At 48.1% G+C, this 26725-nt stretch overlaps 1 protein-coding gene across 2 annotated transcripts in view; it reads left to right on the forward strand.

Annotated features, from left to right (window-relative positions):
* PPP1R12B (protein phosphatase 1 regulatory subunit 12B) overlaps nucleotides 1–26725 on the forward strand; it is a 137139-nt gene that overhangs the window by 66592 nt on the left and 43822 nt on the right. Inside the window, exons 13-18 of one of the 2 annotated variants that reach the window (XM_054290664.1) lie at nucleotides 2321–2503; nucleotides 15619–15709; nucleotides 16687–16830; nucleotides 17547–17730; nucleotides 18268–18380; nucleotides 19679–19723. In XM_054290664.1, the coding sequence (XP_054146639.1) occupies nucleotides 2321–2503; nucleotides 15619–15709; nucleotides 16687–16830; nucleotides 17547–17730; nucleotides 18268–18380; nucleotides 19679–19723 (760 nt within the window). The remainder of the gene's footprint in view (nucleotides 1–2320; nucleotides 2504–15618; nucleotides 15710–16686; nucleotides 16831–17546; nucleotides 17731–18267; nucleotides 18381–19678; nucleotides 19724–26725) is intronic. The other variant, XM_054290665.1, reaches the window with a different exon arrangement.

The raw sequence follows: 26725 nt of genomic DNA on the forward strand, positions 1-26725 counted from the left end.
CTTCTCACAACACTCATTCATGCAGCTCCACTGCCCTTGCTCCACACACCCACCCCAGCCAGGCTCCTCTTCCCACTCCCCCCCTGCTCCCAGCCCATCTCCAGGCCTTGGCTTTTCCCTCTGGAGCAGAGAGCCAAGAAGGGAAGGAACTGCTGCTCCTGCCTGCTCCAGGCATGGAGCATTGCAGAGAAAGCTCTCTGTAGGGTCTGGCAGAGGTTGCTACCTGGTGACAATGACTTGCTTGTTCCTGTGTGACCTGGATGTGGCAGGCAGCCATCAAATGAGGGGCCCAAATGGGAGGTTCCTCCCTGTGGAGGCCTTCCAGGATGCTCTGTTGTCCTTTGGCTCCCCAGGGACCAGCTGCTCATGCTGGGCTTGCTGGGGGCCTTGGCATATAAAACTGGCTTGTAAATTGGTACCTGGGTGAGCAGGACTGGATCCTTTCTCTGGCCTCCTGTCCCTGGCTGTGCTCCTGCCCCTTCCCAGTGCTGTTTCAGCCTTGGGCTGCTCTCAGGATTCTTACTCTAGAGTTGACTTCCACTTTCACACCCTGGTTTCCCTAAAGCCTGCAGCTCTGTCCTGGCCTGCTTCTTTCCTCTAGGTCAGCTTTTATTCCTGTGCAACCACTTTGGTCCATGTGCCCTGCCTTGGGAGCCTTTAGGAGCAGAAGGTGAGAGCCAGCCTTGCTAGGCTTTGATCCTTGACAGTCCAGTCTGACCAGTAGCAACCAGGCATGCCAGGTGCTGGGAAAGGTGTGGCAGGACCCTAGGAGCCACTGGACTGCTCTGTGCAGGCAGGGAGCAGCTTGTGTGCAGGGCTTGGACTTGTGTGAGAAGGAGATTCTGCCAGACTTCATCAAGTCTGTTTTCAGATATATGCAGCTTTTCCTACTAGAATGGATTTTCTGTCCCATTAGGGTGAATTTTTGAAAAAGTGAAAGAGTCCATCCTTGTATAGGAGCCCTTTTCCTTTCCTCCTCCATCTTCTCCAAAATATGAACACAAACACAGCTTTTCAGTAAGATTGGTTTTCAGGGCTTGCTTTAAACTGGCAAAATATTATTTCCCTTGCTCATTCTTGAATATTTTTGGACAGCTGTGCTAGCTATTTTCCAGAAATACAGAAATACAGTTGGTGCCAAACATGTCTTAAAGAGAGTTAAAGTCTGAACTGATCATCTTTGCCAAAACTTTAAGCCACTGGAAATAAGTTCTTAAAACTGGAAGTCCTGGGCATCCTCAGGGGTCATGCAGCCAGCCCAGCTTTTGTCATTCTCCTTTCCTGCTTTAAGCATCCTCATCCTTGCCCCTGCCTTTCCCCAGGGCACAGGGTGCTCCATATGCCCTGCTTTCACTGCAGCAGGGCTTTTTCCTTCCCTGATCCTTCCAGCTCACCCCCATGCCATTTTTCTCTTGCTGGAACTGAACTGGGCTTGGCTGAGCAGGGCTCTGCAGGCACTGGCCTGTGTGGGCAACCAGCAGCAGCTCCTCTGCTCTCTGATCTCCTTGCACACCTTTTGCTGCCCTGTGGTACCTGCTCCCTTCCCAGCTGCCAGCCCAGCTGTGGGATGTGCTGTTGAGTATTTGCTGTGCTCTGAAGGACGTGGTTTTGTGATGTTTTACAGTGCTTCCTTTGGTAGAAGTAGTGACCTGAGCAGTCCCTACATTTCAGCCAGTCCATCTCTAGCTACCTCACCCAGTGCCATTGGCTCATCTACCTCCCTGGGCACCCCGTGGCATCCTGTCTCTTGCTGCCCCACCTCTCTCGGTGTGAACACTCCTGCTCCAGCCCTGCACAGCACCAGGTAATGGCTCCCAGAGACACCGCTCCAAAAATCAGCGTTTGGGTTGGAATTCTGGAGTGGAGTAGTGATTGGAGGTGTGCTTCCACATGGGATGTGCTGATAAGCCATTCCACAGTGATAAGCAATCCCAGGATGGTGGTGTTGGACAGTCCTATGGTGGGTGTGGCTGGCAGGCAGGTGACAGCCACAGTGTGTCCCTTGTGCCCTCTGTGACACAGCGCGTGCCCAGGCTGCCCTCGGGTGCTCAGTGTACAAGCTCTTGGAGTTCCTTCCTTCTGCTTTTTCACCAGGTACACTTTCTGATCATTTTTGCTGCCAACAGGGATGTGAAGGCTATTAATTCCTCCTGTTCATTCTTCTCCAAGTTTTGTAAAATTCATTTTGCTGTGGCTGTTCTCTACAAACACATGAGCGTAAAGCGAGGAGGATGAACCGTCCATGCTCCGTCGAGGAGGTTGGGCTTGGTCAGCACTGGAGTTCACTTGCTTTGCTTTCCATATGTCTTCTCTATTTCAGAGCCCCTTTCAGGCAACAAAGTGATTCTGCTGTAGAGAAAAACACAGAGGGCAGCAGTGGCAGCGCCCCTCTAGGTGTAATCACAAACCATGCTGTGCTCGGCGCTGCCAACGGCGCCGCGAATGCCGGGGCTGCCTGCCCGGGGAAGGACCTCTCGGCTGAGGAGGCCAGGGAGCGCAGAAGGTCAGTGAGGACTGGGCTCTGCTGGCCCTCTGCGTGGGCAGCTCTCACATGGTGGTGACGGTGGGGGTGTAAGGACTGGTTTTTAGGTGTTCCATGAAGTTCCCAGGGTGCTGTCCCTACTCTGTCGAAGGTTTTGAACTGAATCGTCACTGGCTTGTAGGTTAAATTTAGTTTCATAATTAAATTTAGTTCATAATTTAGTTCCATGAAGTTCCCAGGCTGCTGTCCCTACTCTGTCTGAAGGAATCGTCCCTGGCTTAAATTTAGTTTCATAATTTTCTTCTTGTCTCTTCAGCATCTCAGCTTTTTTCTTTAGCACTAATCTCAGCTCCTAATCTCAGCCCATCCCAGTGTGTTTGCAGGGACACACAGCAGAGTGTGTCCACTCACAGTGGGTTCTGTAAAATGAATTCCATCCTAAAAAGAACATTGCACTGAGATACAGTCAGATAAAATCTGTCCCTCTGATTCAGCTCAGCTGTGTTTACTTATGCCTTGATGGAGATGTCTGTGCTGCACAGGTCTCCCAGATTCCCTTTACAGTTACTGGGAGAAAAGACACATTCCTGGGGTGTGTAGGTGTGTGACACAGTAGGAGATGGACTCCAGCAGCAGGTGTGGCTTTGGTTGACTGGACAGGCCAGAGGTAGGAGGCTGCCATGTGCAGCTGAGGCTGTCCCAGCAGTAGCAGCAGTGGGAATGACTCTGACTCCAGCTGGTGGTATCTCTTTCTTATCACATGGTGCTATTTTCAGACTGGGGAAATACAAACCTGGGGAGACAGAGCTCTTTTCAAAGGAGCTCTACCCTATGCATTAATTACAGAGTATGAAATGGTCCATATATTCTTTCTGCAAACAGGTTAACTTTTCCAAAACCTGTCTCTTCTAATGGCATCAGTGAAAGCAAATAGTAATAAACAAAATGCAGTGATGAACTGGGTGTTTCTAACCAGCAGTGAGTTCATGCAGAGTACCCAGTGCTTGGATTCTTCCAAACTGTCATAGTGATTTATTGAAATCCAGCCCTTCCTGAGTGCAGATAGTGCTCTGACACATCTTAAATGGCCTGAGGCTGAAGGATGGCAAAAGCAATAATGGGAATTATCAGCTTACAGGGCTAAAGGTGATGGGGCTGAGCTGCTGCTCAGCTTCACCTGCAGCACATCCAAGCAAGGTGGGCTGTGCTGTTGGAAAATACTCAAACTTGTAATGCTGCTTGGGATTTTTTTTTCCCAGAGCTTGCACAGGGAGCACTTGGAAGGTATTAAAACATTCATGAGGAGCCACGTTCATCAGCTTTGTGTGCAGGGACAGTTTGCACTAGCCAGTGCAGGGTATCTTTGGTGTGAAAACATTTGGGTTAGCCCTGAAAGTGCCTCTGTGTGCTCCTGTTGTGTACCTGGAGGTCACTTGGCTTGGGGTCATTTGCAATTGAATCGAGATGAGCTGCCAGAAGATACTGCCAGTGCCCAGTGAGGTTGTGCAAGGGGACAGAGTGAGTATTGTGCTCTCAGTTCTCACTAAAGACCTTTCACAATGGTCTCTCCATTTTAGCAAGCCCAGAGTCAAGTTGCAGAAGCAGGTTTTTCCCTGCAGAAGTGGGCTGCTCACAGTCCCCCCAGACTTCTGGCACTGTCTGCAGATAAAGAACTGGACTGGGATGGTTACTTGTAGATGTTCAAAAAAGCATCCATTACTATTACTGCATTGGCATTTACTGCCAAATCTGTTTCTATAAATAATACAGAAGATCTCTTTGTCTCCTGCATTTTTATTAGAGAACCATCTCCTGTGAATTATGGTAATGTAAAGAGAAAACACCAGAAAATTCCTCCCACCTTTAATTGATGCTTTGAAACTACTGAGAAGAAAAAAGCCCAGAAATTATCCATTGTGCTCATGGGGGAGGAAACCTTACTGATGAATGTATGTCCTCACAGTGGGATGAAGTGACTGGGAGCTACCTGTGCATTGGAACCAGGACACATGGACCCAGGGAGACAGGAGAAGTCACCTAAACAGCAAAAGCTTAGTAGGGAAGGAGACCAATTCCAGTAAAATAAAAAGGCAAATGGCAAACAGTTGTCAGGGCAGTGCTGTATGGATTTCAGTTCCCAGTGGCAGCTGTTGCAGGAGTGCTTGGGCTGCTTCGGTGTTTCCAAAGCACCAGCTTGCTCTTAGCAACAAAAACATAAACAGCCTGATCATCTAATTTTAGATCACAGGGATATCTCCGAGCTTGTGGCCTTAAAATTATCTGTGTGAAGCCAAAAGGTTAAAGCAGAAGAGGCAGCTTAGGGCTGGGAATGAACGACTGGCATTGTGCTCTGGGGTGCTGGTTTGCATCCTGTGGTGGCCAGTAAGCCTTACCCTGCCCCACCACAGTGTGACCCATGGTGATTCACCTGCTCCTTGTTTTCCAGCTGAACTGGTCAGGCTCCAGTAAATGCTGGAAAATGGTGTAAATTACAGGGGGAGGAAAGAGCAAACAGCAGAGGGGCAGTGGAGCAGAGATCTGCTTGGGGCGAGCGATGCCACGTGGTGCCAGCCGTGCCTGGTCAGGGCTGGGGCCTGGCTGCTGCCACGTGTGTTCTGTGTGTCCTGCTGCACATGCCAGCCTTCTGTGTGTCCTGCTGCACATGCCAGCCTCCTGACACTGCCACATGTGTTCTGTGTGTCCTGCTGCACATCTCAGCTTTCCATGTGACCTGCTGCACATCCCAGCCTCCTGACCACATGTGTTCTGTGTGTCCTGCTGCACATCCCAGCCTCCTGACCACATGTGTTCTGTGTGTCCTGCTGCACATGCCAGGCTCCTGGTGCTCCTCTGCAGCACTGCAGTGTGCTGATGCTGTGAGCTGGAGATGTGCCATCTCCCACAGCTCTGCTTGTGCCAGGCAGTTTCTTTTGGCTTTTTTCTGGGAATTTTGGAGCTGCTGATGATCAGTGTGGTCTGGCCATTTGGATGATCTCCTGCCAAAAGCAAATTGTCTCCCATTGTCAGTGTGTTTGTCCACTGAACTCAAACAGCCCTGGCTCTGCTGAGGGTGGATTTCAGCTGTGTGGGTGTTGTGCCTGCAGTACCTCACACAGACCCTTCCTAGGGCAGAACTAACAGCTTCCTCATTTCTGCTGTGTGCCTGTAGATGGTGGGGAATGAGGATTCCTGTTGGTTGGAGCCCAGTGCTGGATTATCCACCTTCATCCAGGGTGACAGCGGCCTCTAGTGCCACCAAAAACTTCCTACCCAAGTTCTCTGCATCCTGTCTGTGCAGGGCTCTGTCCTGCACTGCAGCCCCCAGCAGAGTGTTCCTGGTGTCACAGGCCTGGGCTGCTCAGGGCTCTGTCCCCTGGGCTTAGGAAGGGGCTGCAGGAGATCCTGCCGTGCTGGAATTCCACCCAAGTGACTGGAATGTCTCTTGAGCCATGAGATATCTGTGCTGGAAAGAAAGTCTGGGAGATCTGGCTGAAGCTTTTCATACTCTTCCTATGGAACTCTTACTTCCCAGAACAGCTGTTAATGTGACCACGCAGCCCACAGCTGTCACATGGGGTGGGACACACTTTGCCTGAGAACTTCTGAAAGGCAAGTCTGTGCTCTCAGCTATGTGGCCAGTTTGAAAGGACTCTTGAATTTGAAATCTCTCCTGGTTTGCCAAGAATTAGGATTTTTTTTTTTTAACTCCCCCCCCACCATTGTGTTTATACAAGTGAATTCTGCTGTTGTGTGTGTGTTCTTCCTGTTCCTCAGGAAGGTTCCAGCACTTGCCATCTGACATGCTCCTAGAGACAGGAAACTCATCTCTCTCCTTACTTTTTCATTTATTCTGACCAGTTTCTCACATAACTCCCAATCCCTGGAAGTGTCCAAGGCCAGGCTGCACAGGACTTGGAACAACCTGCTCGAGTGGAAGCTGCCCCTGCCCATGGCAGGGGTGGAACTAGATAAGCTTTAAGGTCCCTTCCAAACCAAACCATTCCATGATTCTATGACAAATCCAGAGCAGGAGTGAGGTGGCCTTGTTTTCTGGGCAGCTTTGGGTCTGATCTCTGCTCAGCCCATGCCTTCTTGCCCTCTAAAGTCTCCCCTAGAAATACTTTTCAGCTGAAGGAAATTCACTGACCTGCCAGGTAACTGTGTTTGACAAACACTTCTGTTTCCTGCTTCATTCCCAAGAGGAATTTATTTTTCATTCTAAGGATCTAGCTGCTAATTATAGTGGCATATATTATTAATACATTAATAACTGAGTCCTCCTCCACCAGTACTGCTAGATGAACAATTTTTGGCAAGTCCTTTTACCTCGTGGTTCTTGTCCTCTGGGCATTCTGAGTGCTTCTCCTCTAGGAAGAGCATGGATGTGTCACCTGATATGTCCTTTAACCCTTATGATCTGATGGAATAAAGGACCCTGACCTCTGTGAAAGCTAAACTATGAAATTTGCATTCAAAGAGTGTTTAAATTTCACTTGAGAGGAGCTGGCAGAAAGGGCTGTGAGCAATAGTTCACTGCTGCCATATTTTTAATAGCATTTGACTCTATAATCCTTATCACTGGCTGATGTAAAGCTGAGTGGTCTTAATCTCCTGGGAAAGGTCCCTGGGGAAGCAGAGCAGAGGGATGCTCATGCAAGGAGCTGCTGCAAGGCAAGGGGAGGATTCCTGTCCACACCACACAGTGGACAACAAGAAGTTAAGAGGTTTCTCTCTCCTGTGAAGAGCTGAACCATCATCTGGCACCTGCTGTGACAGCATTTCCCTGCCACTGCCTCTGCCTCTGCACTTAATCACCTTCAGATAAAGCTGTCCCTTTTTTCAAAGGCTGCTGGTGCAGATGACGTGGGAGGGCAGGAATTCTGCTGGCCTGGGATTGTCCATGTTGGGAAGAGGCGAGGTTGCTCCTGCTGGATCAGAATTCAGGCTGCATTTTTATTTTGAGTGAGGTCGAGGTGTGGGCTGGGGTCAGTCTGTTTCCTGTAGGGGTGGTGAGCAGGTGTGTGCTGCATGCTCAGCCAGCAGGGCTCTGTCCAGCCAGGCCTCAGGGAAGGGGGTGGATATTTTGGCATTTGCTTTCAGCGGGGGAGCCCAGGCTGTAGGCTGGCCCTGCTAACAAAAGCAGGAATCCATGCAGGATCCTTCAGGAATGGCCAAGGAAAGGAAGCAGGGACCACTTGAGCTAAGCATTGTAAAAGAACTGCAGCTTGGCAGCGTGGAGCAAGCAGCAGGTAAAACTGCCTCCTCCCCAGCCCTGTCCATGCCCAGTGTGTGTGCACTTATTCCTCTTGGCTTACTAATGGGAACCACTGCCCTGCTGCACCTGCTTCTCCCTGGGTCTGACAGCAGTGATGGCACCTTCTGGCTCCAGTGCCATCCCAGTGCCACTGCCTGGGTGTTCTGGGGCTGGGCTTTACTAACTTTGACAAATTCAGCTACTTCTATGGGCCCAAAATGGCTATTAAAGCCAAGGACGTACCTGAAATATTTATAGAGGTCTTGTGTGTCACTAGCTGAGAGCTAATTCAGCACTAAATCAGCTAGTCTGATTTAAATCTGTGCTCCATGGTATTGACCTGGGGATGTGACAGTTGGAGGAGCCAAAGAAGCCAAGTAACCTCCCTGGCATTTCTATTTGAAAAGTTTTTGTGCAGGCTTAATTTTCTGTACCCGAGAACAGCAGACACTGAAAATTGAACCAGAGCCACTGGCTAAGAAATTGCAGTGTGAGCTCAGTAGGAAATGGAAATCTTTGATACATTATTAATATTCAGTTATATTTTGCATAATTCAGCTGGGGCTGATCTGTGATCTGTTCCTTGGAGCTGCTCAAGCATCTCCTGCTCCCACAAGGTGGCAGTGGGAGGCTGCTGGGATGCACTGCCAGGCAAACACTGCTCCTCAGGCTTGCTGAATTTGATCACCATCAAGTTTTGATTTTACTTTATTTTTTAGTTGCAGAAGACAATTTACCAAACACTCAGAGTTTTGCCTAGTAATTTTTTTTTGTTTCCCCAGGGATTTTCTGCCCTGGAAATTTCCTGTTTCAGACTGTGAACTAGCTTTTGGGAAAGCTCTAACAGGTCTGCTTAAAGGTGTTGAAAATGTCAAATTGTGTTGGTTCAGTTGCAAATGAGAGGGATGCTGACAGGGGCAGGACATTGGTTTCCTCTGGCAGTGTCAGGAAGTTCCATCCTGTTCCAATTCCTGCAGCAGGTTTTTAATGCAAGGATGCAGCTCCTGAGAACTGCAGACAGTGCACCTTGTTCCCTATCACAGTGCTAACCCACTCAGTGCTGTGTTGACACCTGGAGTCCTGTGCTGAGCATAAACAATTCCAAAATGTTCCATCCTGGTAAGCTTTGTGCTGGTGATGGTCGCAGCTGACACGTTTAGTGACAGGGTCATGCTGCCAGCTCAGGTGGTGTTGGCTGTCTCTGCTCTGGGGTTGCAGCACTCTTTGCTTTTCTCTTACAGAGAGAATTCCTGGCTTGTTTTTGGTTTTTAGAAAAGTAAGTGTTCTCCTCTTCTGGCAGAAGTTTAAAGGTCTGAGTTCACAGCAATGGTTACTGCAGCCACTTTAGGGAATGTGATCACTGTGGTGTTTGTTGCCTTTTCACTCTTCACCATAATGCTGAGTGACGTTAATTAATGTGAAGGGATTACATAGATCATTAAAAGCCTCTCATGTATGTGCTGACTCCCCCAGCCCCAAACTTGGTGAGCTCTCAGGAGCACCAATGCTGTATTTTATTCCTCTGGCAGAGGGATTGCAGGGCTGTGTTCCCAGCTGGATCTGCAACCTGAGCACTCCTCAGCTCGTGTTGGAGCCATCCAGGCTGCCAGGGAAGCACCAGGAGCTGCTGTGGGGGCACAGCACAGAAGGAGCAGCTCTGCTGTGTGAGGGGCACACCCAGAACTGAACATGGAACCATGGAATGCTTTGGTTTGGGTTGGGAGGTTGGTCAGGATCTGCTCATCTCATCATAAGGATGCCTTCCACTAGACCAGGTGCCTTAAGCCCCATCCAGCCTGGCCTGGAGCACTTCCAGGGACGGGGCATGGGAAGGGACCAGAATTGTTCAGAACTTCCTGATGGGAAGTGTTCTTGCAGCTTCAGCTGTCACACATTTAACCTCACCCCCTTGTAAATGTCCCGTGGAAGGAGGAGTTCTGCAGGTACAAAGGGTTGTTCTGTTTAACAAGTGGCAAAGATCACAATCTCTTAATCTCTTGGATCAGCACCTGAACATGTTGAGCAAAGCAGTGCTGTGGGAAATAAAGAAGTTAATCTGCTGCTAGTGAACCTCCTAATCAACCTGCATCCAAAGTTTCAGACACTGAAACTTGCAGGAGCTGACAATTCATTGTCCAGATTGAAACTCAACAGCTCCCAGCAGCAAGAGCCTGAAAATGGAGAATTGTTAGCCAAGCCTTTTCGAGCCAGCTGTGAAAGGCTTTAGGACTATGATCTTGTTATCCTTCTGTCTTCAGCTTATTAAATAACTCAGCATTGTCAGGCTGTCTCCCCCCTCATTCCGAGCTCCAGCACTCACAGTCTGATGTGTTGTCCTTCTCTCATGCCTGGAAGGGTCTCTCAGAGCACATCCAGCTTCTGGCAGTTTCTCTGATGGCTATTTCCAGTTGCAGAAGGCTGATGGGCAGAACATGTCAGCACAGGGATAAATTCAGAGAAGAACCAAAACCTGTTGCTTGGATAAGAGAGCAGAAAAGTTTCTTTATCCATGTAGCTGCCAATGATTGACTTGCTGCTGGGGGCATAGTTCATTTTCTAACTTAAGGAATTGTATTTTGGGAACTGCTGTCAGCATTGTTGCCTGCAGAACTTGCACTTGCTTCTCCTCCCTCCTCCAGCTTGCAGATAGTTATTTGCTAATGGCAACTCTCCAGTTGGGAGGAATGCATTGCTGGGATGCTGTACTTTTCCAGTTGTTTCCAGAGAACAGTATCTGTACTTGAGACTTCTGCTGACTTTTATTTTTATCTTCCTTTTTTCACAGTGCATGTGAGTTTCTAATATACATACATGTATATATAAACATATATATGTGTGTATGTATGCCTGAGAAATAGATCTCTGTGTGTGACAAAGACATTTTAAATCACTCCAGTGTTTGGAATAAGGATACTGTACTCTTCTTAAGAAGAGAAATTTCAAACATTTTAAGTTTGAGTAGCCACATAGCTTTCCATGTGGTGAACACACCTCCTTGTGCACAGGGAGCCAAACTGTGCCTGGCTCCCCTGAGCTGTGTTACCTGGATTTGGAAGAGCCAAAATCTGTCCTGGCTTCCAAGAAAACTGTCACTGTTGGTTCCAGTCTAGTAGTTCAGAGTCATTTCTAAGCTAGAAAGAAGTGAGAGGATTTGGAGAGGCCTAGGAAGAGCTTCCCTGCAGAAGAGCCCATCAAGCCCAGCTCCAGTTCACAACCAGCACAGTCTCGTTTCCACAGACTGGGGCAGACTGTGATAGTGAACCAGTTACTGTGTGCAGTTCATGTTCTTACTGTGCTGCAGGACCTGGATTTATTGGAGAAGGACCTGACAGGGATGGAGGGAACCTGTCATGGCCCAATGCAGCTCATGGTGGGGGTGTATCTCAATTTCCAGTCCTGGCGTTCAGCAGAATGAAATTCCTTGAAGAAATTCTGAGAAGAGAGCAGCTGTAAAACTTGGTGGATGTTTAGCTTCCAAATTCGTTGCTAGGTGTTCATAGAATGCCAGAAGGGTTTGAGTTGGAAGGGAATTTACAGATTATCTAATTCCATCCCCTGCTGTGGGCAGGGACACCTTCCACTAGGCCAGGTGGCTCCAAGCCCTGTCCAGCCTGGCCTTGAACACTTCCAGGGATGGGGCAGCCACAGCTGCTCTGCCACATGTAGATGGTGTAAAACTCCAAGTTTTGCACGTTCTTGCTGTTCCCTCTGGGACTTGGTGATGTTCTGCCAAAGGACTCCATGGCGGTGAAAGGTGTTTGCCAGAAACACTTAAAGCTCTGAGTGCCTGAAGGAGTTCAGGATGGCAGGATGGAGACCAGTGTCGTAGAAGGATTATCAAAAGACTGTATGTTTCTTGGAGAAATTAATCTTCTGTTCTTGTTACCCATGCACCAACCAACAGAGCATTGTACCTCTCTTTTCTGCATCGTTCACCCTTGCCTTGGGAGGGGTTTCTCCTCACAATATTTTCTTTCCTTCTGGCCAGCATTCTCTAACATACAGATTGCTCATGTATTCCTGGTTTGCCAGCCTGTATACCCAACCCTCCTATTTCCTGGGTTGAATCTCCCCTTCTATTACTATTGTATTGCAGCTCCTTTTGCCTTCATGTGGTGATGAGTAGTTGGGATCCATTTGAGTTTTACACTGTCCTTGAGGAAAGAATTGAAGGATGAAGATAGGTGTTTTCTTGAAAACAGGCAGAATTAAGTTGAAGCCAGGTTCATCAGTCACTTTCCAGGTTTTTTCCAAGGTAATACACAAACCAGAAGCCTGTAGCTCTCTCAGGGCAGCAGGACACACTTTTCTCTGTCTGTGGGAGTTGTAAACCTCTGCAGTTGTTTTGCTGACTCTCACATACACATCTTGAACAATTTGTATTCTTCTCCTTGAACTTACAGCCAAAACTCTGGTAAAAATCTGTTCTGCTTTATACATGCCTTGAGCTTGGTGTGATGGCTGCTCTTACTGCAAGTATTTCTCAGAGAAAGCTTATTGCAAGGAAACACAACACATAGGGCCTTTCCTTTGAAGATCTGCTTGGACCCTGAGATATTTGCTTGAATTAAGAGGGTGACACAGGCGCCACACTTGATGCAACAGCATGTTCCTTTAAAACATAATTAAAAACTCAGTGACTTGTTCAGAGGCTGCCTCACACCCCATTTGGTGTTTGTGCCCTGCAGCCTGCTGTGCTCTGCAGTGTTTGTGCTCTGGAGAGCAGCGTGCTGCTCTGCCTGTGCCATCCAGCCCAGCCCTGAGCTGCACCCAACTCGCTGTCTCCTTCCTGTGCATTTGTTCTCTCTCACTCTTCCTGCCCATTTAGCACACTCAGGTCTCACAAAATTCAGTTTGTAAGCAAAGTGACACATTGAAAAATCTGTCTTTTCTCTGCCTTCCCCCAGAATTAAAAAGCAAAGCACACAGGGTCCCGAGCAGGACACACCTGGCCTGCCCTGCCAGGCTGCTGTTGCAGTTTCAGGTACTGACAGCAGAGCCCCTCCTTTGGCACATGGAGCAGGCTGTGGCTGCTCCCTTGCATAAACCAGCTCTGTCACTGTGCGGTGGCTCTGCTGACTTGCCTCAGAAAATTCAGTTATCTCATGCTGTAAATGGCTTTGGGTGAGCTCCAGGAAGGGATGAATTGTGTAAATGGAAAGAACCCAAAAGTTGGCGAATGACTGCGGCTGTGGCCCAGGCTGAGCCGTGCTGACCTGCAGGGTGTGCTCAGCTGAACATCAAGTCCCTCTTACAGGTTGGACTCCCAGAATGGCTGATGATGCTGTAAGATGTCTGTATTTTTGGATAAATTCTGGGAGAGCTGAGGGGAAAAAGCCTGGGAGGATGATGGGGTAAAAGACCCAAAATGGTTTTTCTCTTGCCATACCCAAAGCAAAGCTGTGGCTGAACCACACCAGGGAAATGCAGCAGCCTCCTGTCAGTGCCTGGGCTGCCCCTTCTGCAGAGCCCCTCCCCATGCCTGGGGCTGACCTGGTCCCCACAGATTTGCCAAACCATTCCTGAAACTCATTTGCAAACCTGTTCTGTCCTCTCTGTACCTGTAGCTCCTACATACCTGTGTGTTCATTGCAGAGTAAATTCCACTGATTTAAATTCCACTGATTCAAAGCCATTGCAGCAAAGTGCCTGCTGTACTGAGCTATAAATTTACTTGGTTTATCCATTTCAGGAATTTATCTTATTTTACTACTGCTCTGAACTTCATTTGCAGTATATTTTGCAAATGCCTTCTTCCTGTAGGTGGCTTATTGCTTCTGACTGCTGGGCAAACAGCAGTGATTCTGCTTGTCTCAAAAGCTGCAGAAAATGCTTATTGTTTCCTTAATGTGCCATTACCTGGACAGTGCACACACTGCAGCAGAGAGAGCAGGAGAGCTCCTGCTCTGCAATATTAGGAGTTGCCCAGCTTTCAGTCATCAAACAGCAGCTTTTTTTGTTCATGAAACAGCAGATCCTTGAGAGACAGTCATCCCTCTGGAGTGTAGGCGCTTCCGTGTTGGCATATCCATCACAGCTCCTGTGTCTGTCTGGATAATCAATGGCAAGAGATGAGCTCCTCTGCAGTGCATGCACATGCCTTGTGCTGGAGGCTCCTTGTGAAGGTGAAAAATCACACCCTGGGAGTGCAGCTCTGCAAGGCCTCTCATCTCCATTGCAGGCAGCTCCCAGGGCACAGTTCAAGGAATCACAAAATCTCCTGACTGGGAAAGGATCTCAGGGATCATTGAGTCCAACCCCTGGCTGTACACAGACACCCCAACAACCCCAGTCTGTCCCTGACAGCATCATCCAAACACTCCTGGAGCTCTGGCAGCCTCGGGGCTGTGCCCATTCCCTGGGGAGCCTGGGCAGTGCCAGCACCCTCTGGGGAAGAGCCTTTTTCACAATAGCTTGACCATCCCCTGGCACAGCTTCATGTCATTCCTCCGCGTCTGTGCCTGGTCACAGAGAGCGCAGATCAGTGCCTGCCCCTCCAGAAGTCTCCAGTGCAGCATCCCTGGCATAGACTCAGTCCTTTGCACTTTCCTTGGCCTCTGGAGATCAGGGATGTTCAGCACATTATCCTTGCACCAGTTTCAGGTGAGAAGGCTCTCACATGAGCCCACAACACCTGAGGAGCTGGGAGGTGACTGTCTGTACCTCCCACAAGCCAAGAAACCCTGTAAAGGGGATTCCTCTCTGGAAGCCATGCTGCTTTTACTGCACAGCTGAACCAGCACTGAACACAGTCCTGAGGGTGGATAAAACCCACCATGGCAGATTATTGTAGAATGATCCAAATTTCCAGATTCTCTGTGGTTTTGTCACAGTGCAGCAGTTTAGTGAACTTTCTAATAAATGTCTTAACATACTGGATCAGATGCAAATCCTCTTCAGCCCATTACCTTTCCCATGAAGGTGGTGGACTAAAACAGGGGAAAGAGTCCAAGGACAGAGGAAGTGTATTCACCTTCATCCCTCACTTAGCTCCCTGCCCTTTGAACACATGCAGGCCTCTGGTACAGTGTGAACCTGGCAGTGATAGACCTGCAAAGAGCATTCCTGCACCCTCCTCCCTGTACAGTGAGACAGTGTGAATAATCATTCCATATTAACCAGGCTGAGGAGTAAAGTTTAATTAACTGTTCATAAGACTGAAGCCTCTCCTCCAGCATGGAAATCATTTACTGCTGTGCACTCCTTAAGTCAAAGCACTGCTCAATTCCTCACCAGTTCCTCCCAGTGAATGCCAGGGTAGAGGCTGCAGTTTATGTTTTCTCCTGTGAATAATTCTTTTGAATCTAGTTGTGCCCAGGTCTGTGTTTAGCTGTGGGGTTTTCAGTGTTAAGGATCTTGGTTTACACAGAGTGTGAAGGTCATTTCTTTATTTCCATAGCTCTTTCCAAGGTGTGTCTGTGTGCTGCAGTTCAGTGGCTCCCAGCGTGATGGGTTTCATATTGATGAAGGCAGCAGATTGCAGGAATATGATCGTGACTGTAATGACAGGAAGGAGGGTCTGAGGAATGCACCAGCACAGGATTTCTGTTCTGAGATTTTTGTCTGAGTGAGAGGGCGTTTATGAGGAGTGGGGTTCTTTTCCTAATGCAATGATTTGGAATGGAGCAAATAATCTAGGGAATAGGTGCATCTTTTAAACAGAATTAAAGGGTTTATTGAGAGGCTCTGGGGAGAAGGTGCTGTGAACATGTGTGTATTGTGTGCTCATGGGGAAGTTCTCCCAAAGAAACAGCAATAGCAGATGAAGCTAAAATTAATTTTTGTCCATGAGAAAGAGAATAATAGCTCAGGAGTCTACAGAGACAGGAAGGCAGATCATCTGCTTTTACTTTAACCTCTTCTGCACCTTCTTTTTTTCCAGGTCATATCTGACTCCGGTGCGGGATGAGGAAGCAGAGTCACTGAGGAAGGCACGATCCAGACAGGCCCGGCAGACTCGCAGGTCTACCCAGGTACAGAATGGAAATGTTCACATTCATGTGTGGGATGAAGAGAGCTGGTTAATTGGTTACCCAGAAAAGCTGTGACTGCCCCATCCCTGGAAGTGTCCAAGGCCAGGTTGGACAGGGATGGGGGCAACCTGGGATAGTTGGGGGAGTCCCTGCCATGGCAGGGGGTGGAATAGATGGGCTTTAAGGTCCTTTCTAATCCAAACCATTCCATGATTCTGTAAAGAGGCAGGATTTTCTTTTCTGTTGTGTTATTTCTTAGGGCAAGGGACTTGTCTGCACTCACACTGTTTTAGAGAGGTTCTGGCAAAATTTCCTTCAAACAGTTATTACAAAATCCTCTCACAGACATACATGAGTTAGATTTCCAAGCTTTGCTTTCTGCAATGTACCTACCTCTTAGTTTGTAGTGTGATCACATGGATTTGGGTTGCTTTGAGTCAGTGATTATGTCAGTACGCTGAGAAATACAGTAAAGTCAATAGAATTCTTCCCTTTCTCTTACCATAGGGATGAAACATGAGCCTCACCAGATGTGAGTCTGTGGCATTTTAAACTGACCTGGAAGACTGAAAATGTAATTTCAGGCTGGAGAAGTCTCCAAGGAGACTGTAGAGCTCCTTCCAGTGCCTAAAGGGGCTCCAAGAGAGATGGAGAGGGACTTTGAGCAAGGACCTGAAGGGACAGGACAAGGGGGAATAGCTTCCCATGGCCAGGGTTAGATGGGATAATGGGAAGGAATACTTGGCTGTGAGGGTGGGCAGGCCCTGGCACAGGGTGCCCAGAGCAGCTGTGGCTGTCCCTGGATCCCTGGGAGTGTTGAAGGCCAGACTGAATGGGGCTTGGAGCAACCTGGGCTGGTGGAAGGTGTCCCTGCCCTTGGTGGGGGTGCGACAAGATGAGCTTGAAGGTCCCTTCCAAGCCAAAGCAGTGTGGGGTTGTGTGATTGTGTGCACGAATGGAGCTGCTTTTCCCGGCAGGGAGTGACCCTGACAGACCTGCAGGAGGCCGAGCGCACGTTCAGCCGGTCGCGCGCGGAGCGCCAGGCACAGGAACCGCAGGGGGACAGAGCCGAGGACAGCGGGGACAGAGCCGCACGCTGGGCACGGAGCGCGGACGACGAGGTGATCCTTGTGCACCCCTTGCCTGAGAGCTGCCAAAACCGTTTGGGAGAGCTGACATCAGGAGATGTTCCCTGGCAGTTCTCTTTTTATTCTGAGGGGACAGCCTGGCTGGAAAGAGGCACTGCTGGCTGAGGAGCAGCAGTTCGGTGTGAGGGAGGTGCACGTGGAGGGGCTGGAGCTTAGCTCTGCCTTTGCTCTCCTCTGGGAATTTCACCTTTCTGTCTCTTGCCAGAAAATAAAACGGTGTAAATCCCAGAAAGTGTAATGAGAAGGCTAATGATAGAAATGTGGCCTGGATCCATCCTGCTGTGCAGTCTAGGCAGAGCCTTTGTGTTCACATTTTTCCACAGATGTTCAATGTGTAATGGAAAGCTGGAGAGACCAGTTTTCTGCCCGTGCTACCACCTCTGTTTTTTTCACTCTAAATCATATCTTTCTATTAGATAACTTGTGTCTCCTGCCATGAGCTGTAGGAACAAAGGGATTGATCCCAGATCTCCCAGCTGTGGAGGGTGCTTTTACACTGTAGCTGTGCAATGACTTTAACATCCATCCTTATCTGATAGAATGGACCTAATCTGGCAAGTGCAGGTGATCACTTCCAGCAGCAGTGAAGAAAACATTGCACTCTGAAAAATTACTGCATTCCTTGAAATCCAAAATCTGGTACTTCCTTTTCATTGTGCTATTTTTCTGTCATGGCTCTTTGTTTCTAGACCGTCTATCGGCGACTGAGGGGCCCAGCACAGCCTGACAAACCCACAACGCCTGTGTCTCCTTCCACAGCAGCTCCTCTGCTCTATACCAGCTCATACCTGACTCGAACAAATAAATATCTAGGGCTGGACTCTGTGAATCCAGCAGATTTCAGAGCAACAGGCACAGAGATGGAGAAAAATGGTGCGTACCAGGAGAGTGAAGAACAGACAAAGCTCAGGGGTTTTCTTGTGGTTTAGAACTTCCAGTGTGTACAGATGCAGAGAACATGTTTACCTGTTACTCTGAGGGAGGCTGCCATGTCACAAAACAAATGTTATTTGTTTAAATGAAGTTAAACAAATTCCTATTGCTTGTAACAGAGGGATAAAAGGATATTTTTCATTTTGGATAAATAAATGAGACAGTGATCAGGGAGCATTTAGCTATTAGAGCTGGGGAAAGAGGTTCCCCTAGTACAGGTTGAGGAGTAAGTCAGGATGACTTGGGGAGAGCTGGCAGCTGGGGTAACTTTCCTGGCTCTGATGAGGGAAGGAGTGTATATATACAGTATCCAGCTGTAGTAGGACACTGAGATTCCATTTCATTTCATTTAATAACTCCTTTGTAATATAACACAAGGCAAGGTGACCTTGATCAGCTTGAAAAGAACCCCGGAACCTTAGCAAAAGCACAGATGTAAATCACTGAAACCAAAGCAGTCTTTCTTTGCTTGGCCAGAGTGTGAAGATCAGGATTCAGACGACAGATCCCTGAACAAACAGTCGATCCGAGAGCTGCGGCGGCCAAAGGAGAGACGGAGAGGCACCGGCATCATCTTCTCCACACAAGATGTGAGTTTGAGTTCCTTAGAAAGAGAAACTCCAGGGTCAATTTTCTTCCCATTCCAAGCTTCAGGATTTTCTGCCCAGTCCATTGATTTCCCCTTAGTTCTTCCCTCTCCAGCTCTCTTTCAGACTGGCCTATCCCAAGGTCTCACATCCCTGTTTGGGCTCTGTCAGACCGAGCAGCAGCTCTGGGCAGCCTGTTCCTGAGCTATATCATGGAACCCTGCAGGACTGGAGAAGGGCCACATGGGAGAGGAGAGATTCACAGTCAGATTCTTTTGGAAGGAGGTCACAAGCCACCTGAAGTATTTTCAAATTTCTTCAAGCCCAAATTTGTCTGCTTTTTAGGCCCCCTGAAAGAAAGACAATAGGAAGAACACTCGTGTCTGGATCCCCTCTCAGCACCAGGGAACACTCAGAGCATAAGGGCAGAAGAGCTGTCTGTGTCATGGTCATTTCTCTTAGTCCTGGTTTCAGAGGATTTCTTCAGTCTGAGGGAAGAAATCCAACCCTCCAAACTTTGGTTAGAGCCTCAGCTAGGAAAATAGATCACCTTTTCCAGGAGAGAATAAGAACTATGAAATTATGGTTAATGAGTTGAGTCCAGAGTCAGCTGGGATGCCATGGTAGCTCACATTTGCTCTGTGAAATCCTGGAACAGTTACTAAGGGCAGTGGCTTAGAGAGGCTATGCAAGTGTAAGATACCTGGGATGATGAGTCCTTCCACCTGCAGTCTAACTGAGCTGGAGATACCTTTGGAAGTCAATATTATGACAGGAAGTCAGTACTGTGACAGTGTTTCAGATGTGCAGTTTTTCCAAGTTTTTTTCCATCAGTGTATTAGGGACTTCCTCCCAGCTCCTGAGAGGCATTGGAATGGCAGGAGCCATCTCAAGAGAGTGATTCTGTCCTCAATACCAAGATCTTCTAAATGGCCATTAGGACACCAGACCGGATCTGATATTTACCCAAAAGCATTTGGACAGGCATTTCCTTTGACAGAAGTTTTCCTAACATTAGCATCAAATAATTTTTTCACTGAAAGGATGTTAGGGACTGCCACAGGCTGCCCAGAGCAGTGGTGGAGTCACCATTCCTGGTAGGGTTCAAAACACAGACAGACGTGGCACTTTGTGCTGTGGTGGAGTTGGCATGATGTGTTCAAAGGTTGGACTTGTTGGTCTTGGAGGTCTTTTCCAACCTTAATTATTCTGTGATTCTGTAAAACAATACATTATCTTCTTGGGATGAAGTTTTGTTGTCTCGAGAGCTGCCTAATTTTATTGTTTGCCTTTCCTCCTAGGATGAAGATGAAGTTGATGGAAATGAGGAAGTGAAGGAAACTCGGGTAAGTGAGACCATGTGTCTCAATCACTGATGTTTCACTCTTGGGTGTTGGTGGCAGAGTGTTCTGTGCCTTTCACTCTTGTCTATAAGAGAGTTCAGGCTCTGCTCAGGAGTATGAACAGGCAGGTAGCTCCAAGCAGCAATTTCCTTACTGATTTCTCTTGTGAAAGATGAGGTGCATCTGCAGAGTGGCCTGAGCTCAGTGTTGGCTCCTGGGGAGCTGCACAGGAGTTGTGGAGCCCGGAGGGAATGCAGCAGTGAGGCTGCAGTGCTGGGGCAGTGGGATCCCAAGTGTCTTGGGGCAGGTGTGACCTTGGATCTTGGAATCACTGCTGTTTTGGACAGGATGTTTTGTATTTCTGGAATCTGCTCTCCTGTCTCATGGATTTGTTTTCTTGCGGGAAATGGTCTTTGCAAGCAGCACATCAGAGGTTGTTCAGTGTTCCCCTGTTCTTGCAATAGTCTCATCCTTTGAGGCCCTTTCTTTCATTTTATAATAATTACTGAGTCTTTCCAAATTGCCTTGGTTTCCTTTGGTTTTGTTTGTCTTTGTCTGAAACACATTTGAGCCTGACAACATGACTGACTCTGACAATGTCAAAGCCAAATACATTTCCCAGCTATTAAAGTGCAGTGTGGAAGACCTGGGAGAAGCAGCAAATGTAAGGTTGCCTAGGGGTCAGCCTGCTTGTGGGATGTTCCATTTTTGCTGGGAAATGTTGAACCTGGAGGAGCCTTTGCCTGTACTTTGCAATGCAGTAGAGTGCTTGAAGCATCATTTAGTTGGAATTAACTGGTTCTTTGCTGAAATTTGGCAATAACACTCTTCAGACTGTGTTTTTGTTTTCATTCTTGCAATATTCAGTCAGAATGCGGCAAAGTCACGGCGAGCCTTGCTGGGGCCAGAGCCTCACGTGGTGCTGGGATGGTGTTTAGCATGTGCTTATCTTTCCATGCCAGCCCTTGCTTTCCCAGTGCTTACTTTGCACTTTACTCCACTTGAAATGTGAGATATTCCTGCTCACAGAAGCATCACCTGCTTCAAGGAGGCCAGCTCTTCCCACAGGAGTTTCTGCTCATCACAGTGCAGAGCTTCCTGAAATCCTCACTGAGCCCTGTAGCAAAGACTCGGCCATTTATCGTCATTAAAATTGTTTTGACATTTCTGCTGCCTCACACTAAGACTGAAGGAGGGGAGTTTTATAATGTGTAAAAGTAATAATCATAATAGGGACACCTTGTTTCCAGCAGGCATGTTTGGGACTTGCTGGGAATGTCTTGTTCTTCTGGGAAGTTGTCCCAGATTACCTAAATTAAGACAAAAGAGTAGCTGAGGCTGCAGGTTTGGAGGCTTCCTGGAGTCTAGTTCTAAAATTGCTGAGGATTTTATTGAGCACAGTCCTCACTGCTCATGTAAATGGACGAGCTGCGCTTTGGGGGAACCCAGCTGCCCAAATAGTCAAGGTCACCCAGTCTCTTAGAATGAATAATGCTGGTTTTCCCCAAATTAACAGCAAGGATTCCTTTTGTCTAACACTTCATGTGATTTTCTTGTGGAATCCATCTAAAAGCAGAGCAACTTCCTTTCAGTTCCATCATCCCCTTTGTGCAGGTGCTTCATGGCACCAGTACCATGGTTTCTTATGCACCCAACATATCTTAGACCTGGGTCAGACTCTCCTCCCACTCTGCTAGAGCTGATTTTCCCATTTTCCCAGTCCTCTTGTTTTTATCCAGTTCCCAGTTTATTTTCTTGAATGCATGCCTCCAGCATCATGTCACTTGGTCAGTCTTCCCTGGTTTATTTGGGATCCAAATCAGATATTTCTGTCCTAACTGGCCATCACTTTGGCAGGAATCATGGAACAGCTCTCTGTCTTCAGTTCTAGTGCCAATAAGAAAGTACAGTTAATAATCATTAATTCTTCAGTAACTATAGTTCTAGAATGGCAGGTGCCAAATGTCACCAGGTTGTGAACTTGAACAGTCTGGTGTGTCCCATTTTAGTAGCAGAACCCCAAAGAATCTGATTTTGTGGGAACAGTTACATTTTTCCTCCAGTGTTTATATCTTGGCTGATATCAGGATGATTTTCATGGAAGCCAAAAAAAGAACTTGCTTGAAATCCTTCCTCCAAGCTCTGCAGTGCAGGAGACTAACACAGAAAAGGTAAAGGCAGTTTTGGGAAGGAAAAAAAAAGGAGCAAATACATGTTGTTCTGATTCTGAGAAGTGGATGAATTATTTTGGCTGAGCTCATGAGCACCAGAGTGGGAAACCAGCCCAGACACTTTGGCTGAGCTTTAGGCAACTGAGAGGTCCCATAGTGGGATGTGTCAGTGTCCTCCATGTGTTCTGCTCCCACCCCAGCTCCCTCCTTGGGACACAGACTGCCTGGATGCACTGTGGAAAGTTGGAAGAGCAGACAAAGTTTTATTGTGGAATAAATGTTCAAGGGTACAAGGACTTCAGCTGGAAAAAGCCTCTGGGGAAGCAGCTTTAGGAGAAGTTTTTCCGTGATTCCAGTGGGAAGGAGCTGCAAAGGAAGGAGTTTTTGTGTGGTCTGGGGAGACCTGAGCTCAAAACAGAGGTGGGGGAGAAGCTTGGCCACAGTCTTGTCTCTGTTTCTCAGAAAATAAAGATTGGGAGAATCAAAAGCTCATGTTGTACCCAGACTGAGCTGGGGGGAGGCTGGAGCAGGGAAACCTTCCCTGTTCCCTCAGGCCACTGACTGCAGAATGCCAGTGGGAATTCCAGCCCTGGTGAGGCCAAATGCAGCAGAGCCAGTGTGGGCAGGGATCAATGGGCTCATCTGGGATGCAGCAGGAGGATGATGATGATGAAGAATAAAGAGAATGTTCCAGTGTTCCATTTCAGAGCAGGTTTTCTTTATCCCTGACTCTGCTGGCTTTGACTTGGCCCTGACTTAAAATAATGGAATCCATTACAGACTGGTTTGGATTGGAAGGGACCTTAAAGCCCATCCAGTGCCACCCCTGCCATGGCAGGGACACCCCCACTACCCCAGGGGGCTCCAAGCCCAGTTCAACCTGGCCTTGGACACTGCCAGGGATCCAGGGGCAGCCACAGCTGCTCTGGGGAACTTCTGCCATTGCTGTTACACAGCAGGAACAATTAGAAACATAAAGTATATGTTAAATGACAGAGCATAGAGAACAAGTAGAAAATGTTTATAATCATTTAAAGGATTGTTTCTCCTTGCAGTTCTCTGCTGGAGGATTACAGATGTGCCTCATCCACAGGAGAGTTTGTCAAAGGAAAACTTTAAATTCAGAGGAAGACACTGGGTCTTGTGTTCGTAAAATAACAATTTCTGAGCAGTAAAAGTATCAAACAAAATGTCTGTTGTCGTGAACTGCCTTCAGGACAGTCTGTATAGCCCAGTATAAACCCCAGACACACTAATGGAATTAAGTTTTATGGAGGAATAGCACTGAAACGTTTGATTGTGAATTACAATTGCAGTAAGTGGATTAAATAGGCTCCATTCCTGTCTCCCTGCGCTTTGATTTATGGAATGAACCAGGCTCACTCTGGTTTGTAAATAAGTGTTCTGCCTACTTGTACTGGTACCATCAAATCACCAGATGCAACTGGATACCAATATAAATTAAATTTCTGTCTTAGAAGGGCTGAATTTCCAAGCTTAATTCCACAAGTTCTAAGGGAGGACCAATGAACTGGAAAATTCGTTATACAAACTCAATGTCTTAATGTTATTGCTGATTCAGAGCTATGACCTGGGAGTCCTGATTTTGGTGTGCCCTATTTTTCACCTATATTTTTGCTTTTAGTTCCACTTTATCCCTCCGCAGAGGCTTCAGTTCAGCTTTTGTCACCATGCTGTTTGCCTTTCTGTGAAAGATGGATGTGATGAATAACTAGAAGATCAGGAATAGCTTTTGTTAAGTGCTTTGTGCATGTGCTGTTGAAGCCACGCTGGGTGTACTGGGAGCCCTGGGAGTCCCCAGTCATTGCTGCCCCTTTCCCAGTGCCATGCAGCCATCCCTGTGCCTGTGGACTGTGTTTGGGAGCCAAGGAAGGCTCAGAGTCCTCCACTTTCAGGGCTCACATTGCCTAATATGGTAAGGTATGTCTGCAAGCGCTGAGCTGTTTTGCTGGGATACAAGGGAAAGTTGACCAGTAAAAGGAGCAAAATAGGTGAACTTCTGGCCAGCTGATAAGAAACTGAAACCCTTTCAATCCAGACAGTGCTGTATGGTGGTGCTCATCCTCTGCTTCATTGCTGCTGGCCTGGGGTCCCTTCTGGGGATGAAGGATATGAGTATTTTCCCCTGGTTTTACCCTTGAATGTTTATTTCTAGAAGAGATGTGGTATGATGTGGGAAGGAAACCATCTGGCTCCTGTCCAAGGGCACGTAGATGGCACTATGCGTCACTTGCATCATGTAGTTAAATTGGAGAGCATTTAATTCTGTGTAACATAAGGCTGGCAGAGATTGGCTCTGTTTAGTCCTGTTTATAAACAAATTGCTCTAATGGGCTGTGTATGCTGCAAGGAAAGATCTTTAATATGTATAGCAATATGAAATAGCAGCAAAGTGCTGCAGGAAGGAGCAGGAGCTGAGGCTTTGCCATGGAGTTGGACGTGGTGAAGAACGTCCTCAGTGTGTTCAGAGTGCCCTGGGCGCTCTGGGAGGTGAAGGAGGCAGACAGCACAGAAATTAAAATTCATTCTGCAAATATTCCTACAAAAATGCTTCACATCTGCACAGAGGATTTGCCTTGTGAGTCTCCAGCCTGGTGTGCTTGTGTTGGTTTTTCTTAACCTCAGTGTGTGGAGAAGGGCACCAGCCTGGGTGGCGGCTCTCCGTGCTGGTACAGCACTTCTCTCCTCAGCCTGGCCCTGAGCACCAGTTTACAGCTTTGGGAAAACATTGTTTGTGCCTAAAGCCAAGTGACCCAAGTGGGTTATGTGACTACAGGGTTACAGCTAAATGCCTTCAGGTGAATTCCTCTAACTCACCAAGTTGCTGAATTAGGAAGGTGTAATGTGAAGCAGTGGTGAGGATGGGGATGGGTAACACAAAACCAGCTCAAAGCCAATCTGTGAGTCCTGGGAAGATGAAGCAAAACAGCCAGTCCTCCAGGAGTGTTTCCCAAGGTCACAAACTCATAACTATTTAAGGTAACTTTATGCTGTAGCATCTTGTTAGAAGATTGCTGTCAGCCTTGTGGTGCAGTCTGAGGTGATTGATCCTTCTCAGTTGTTGGTAAGTCATTCCCCTGCAGCCATGGGCTGGGGTTGGCCCTGCAGCAGCCACCCACAGCTCCCTTGGCTGCTGCTGGCATTGTTGGGAGGCCTGGGCAGTCAGTTCAGCTGATCCCAGCTCAGCCCAGGCTCCTTTTCCTTTGCACCCATGGCAGCTGTTGCACAGGGTCCTGGGATTCTCCTGCTTTCTTCCCAGAAGGAGCTGGGAGCAGTGTGATGGACAGGGTGACAACAGGATCCATGACACGTGTGTGCTTCTCTCCAGTGCTGTGTGCACACAGCAGAGCCACTACAGGAAATGGGAGTGCTCACTCCAGGGTGAATGTCAGCCCAGAACCACCAGCCTGAGGAGCAGCATTGCTCCTGCCCCATATCCCAGAGACAGAATAAATCTCACCATTGTTTTATGTCTGTTTGTAATTTTTGACTTTTTATAGGTTAACAGTGTGTGGTTGCACTTATACATGTACCAGAGCATCCCACCACTTTTTGTGGGAAACTGTCAAAATCTGTCTCCTTGTGACATGTTCAGAACTATGGGAAGGAGTCTGTGACTGCTGAGCTGCTTGGAGCAGGTTCTGGGCCCCTCTGGGAGCTGATGATCCCACCTCAGTGTCAGTCATCCACGGGGCTGGGGGAGGATGTCTCTCCTGACATGATTGAAGTCATCCTCCAAGAAATCTGATCTGCTGAATTAAAATTCCTGCCTGGAGCAGTGGATACCTGGGTGGGCTGTGTTGTGGTGACACAGGGTCTGCCCTGGAGAAGGGGACTGGGGACAGTGGGGGGGCTGCAGCACTGTAGGAATGTACCCTCTGTTTACAGAGTGACCAAATTATCCTTTGTCTCCTAAAAAGGGAGAAAAGCCCAGAAGTTTCTCTCCTCATTTAGGTAAAAAGACACCTCATAGGACCTTGGGGGCTTCACCTCAAGGATAGCCACCTTAAGGATAGCCAACTGGACAGGAGCCAAAAAGTTCTGCCTAAACAATTTATTAGAAAAAGAAACTAATTGCTTTTGTGGGGTGTTTTACCAGGAGCAAGAACCTCTTGTCCTGGCTCAGTTTTTCTCTGTAAAGAGCTTTGTTATTTTGCCTTTTATTAAAACTTTTCTGTTTCCAACACTTCCAACACAGAAGCCATCCTGCTGATTTAATGCCATCTGAGGTGGCTGAGCTATCTCAGGTGTGACATAGACCTCCTCCAAGGGCTCAAAGGACCTGGCTCAAGGAGACCCCATATCACAGCACATGCAGTTGGGATGTGCCATGCCCAGGCTCTGCTGGCTGGTCCTTCTCCCCAGTGTGAGAATCTGCCTCCAGTTCTGGGGTCCCAGCGCAGGAGGGGTGTGGAACTGCTGGAATGAGTCCAGAGGAGCCCATGGAGCTGCTCCAGGGCTGGAGCCCCCCTGCTGGAACCAGGCTGGCAGAGCTGGGGGTCTTCACCTGGAGAGGCTCCAGGAAGAGCTCACAGCCCCTTGCAGGGCCTAAAGGGGCTCCAGGAGAGCTGCAGAGGGACTTTGGATGAGGCATAGCATGACAGGACAAGGGGGGATGGCTTTCCACTGGCAGAGGGCAGGGTTAGATGGGCTATTGGGAATTGTTCCCTGGGAGGGTGGGCAGGCTCTGGCACAGGGTGTCCAGAGCAGCTGTGGCTGCCCCTGGATCCCTGGAAGTGTCCAAGGCTGGACAGGGCTTGGAACAACCTGGTCAGTGAAATGGCAGGATTTCTGCCCATGGCAGGGGTGAGAT

Source organism: Melozone crissalis, unplaced genomic scaffold (assembly GCF_028551555.1).
Source record: "Melozone crissalis strain CALT ecotype California unplaced genomic scaffold, PUWL_Pcris_2 ptg000086l_1, whole genome shotgun sequence".
Taxonomy (NCBI): domain Eukaryota; kingdom Metazoa; phylum Chordata; class Aves; order Passeriformes; family Passerellidae; genus Melozone; species Melozone crissalis.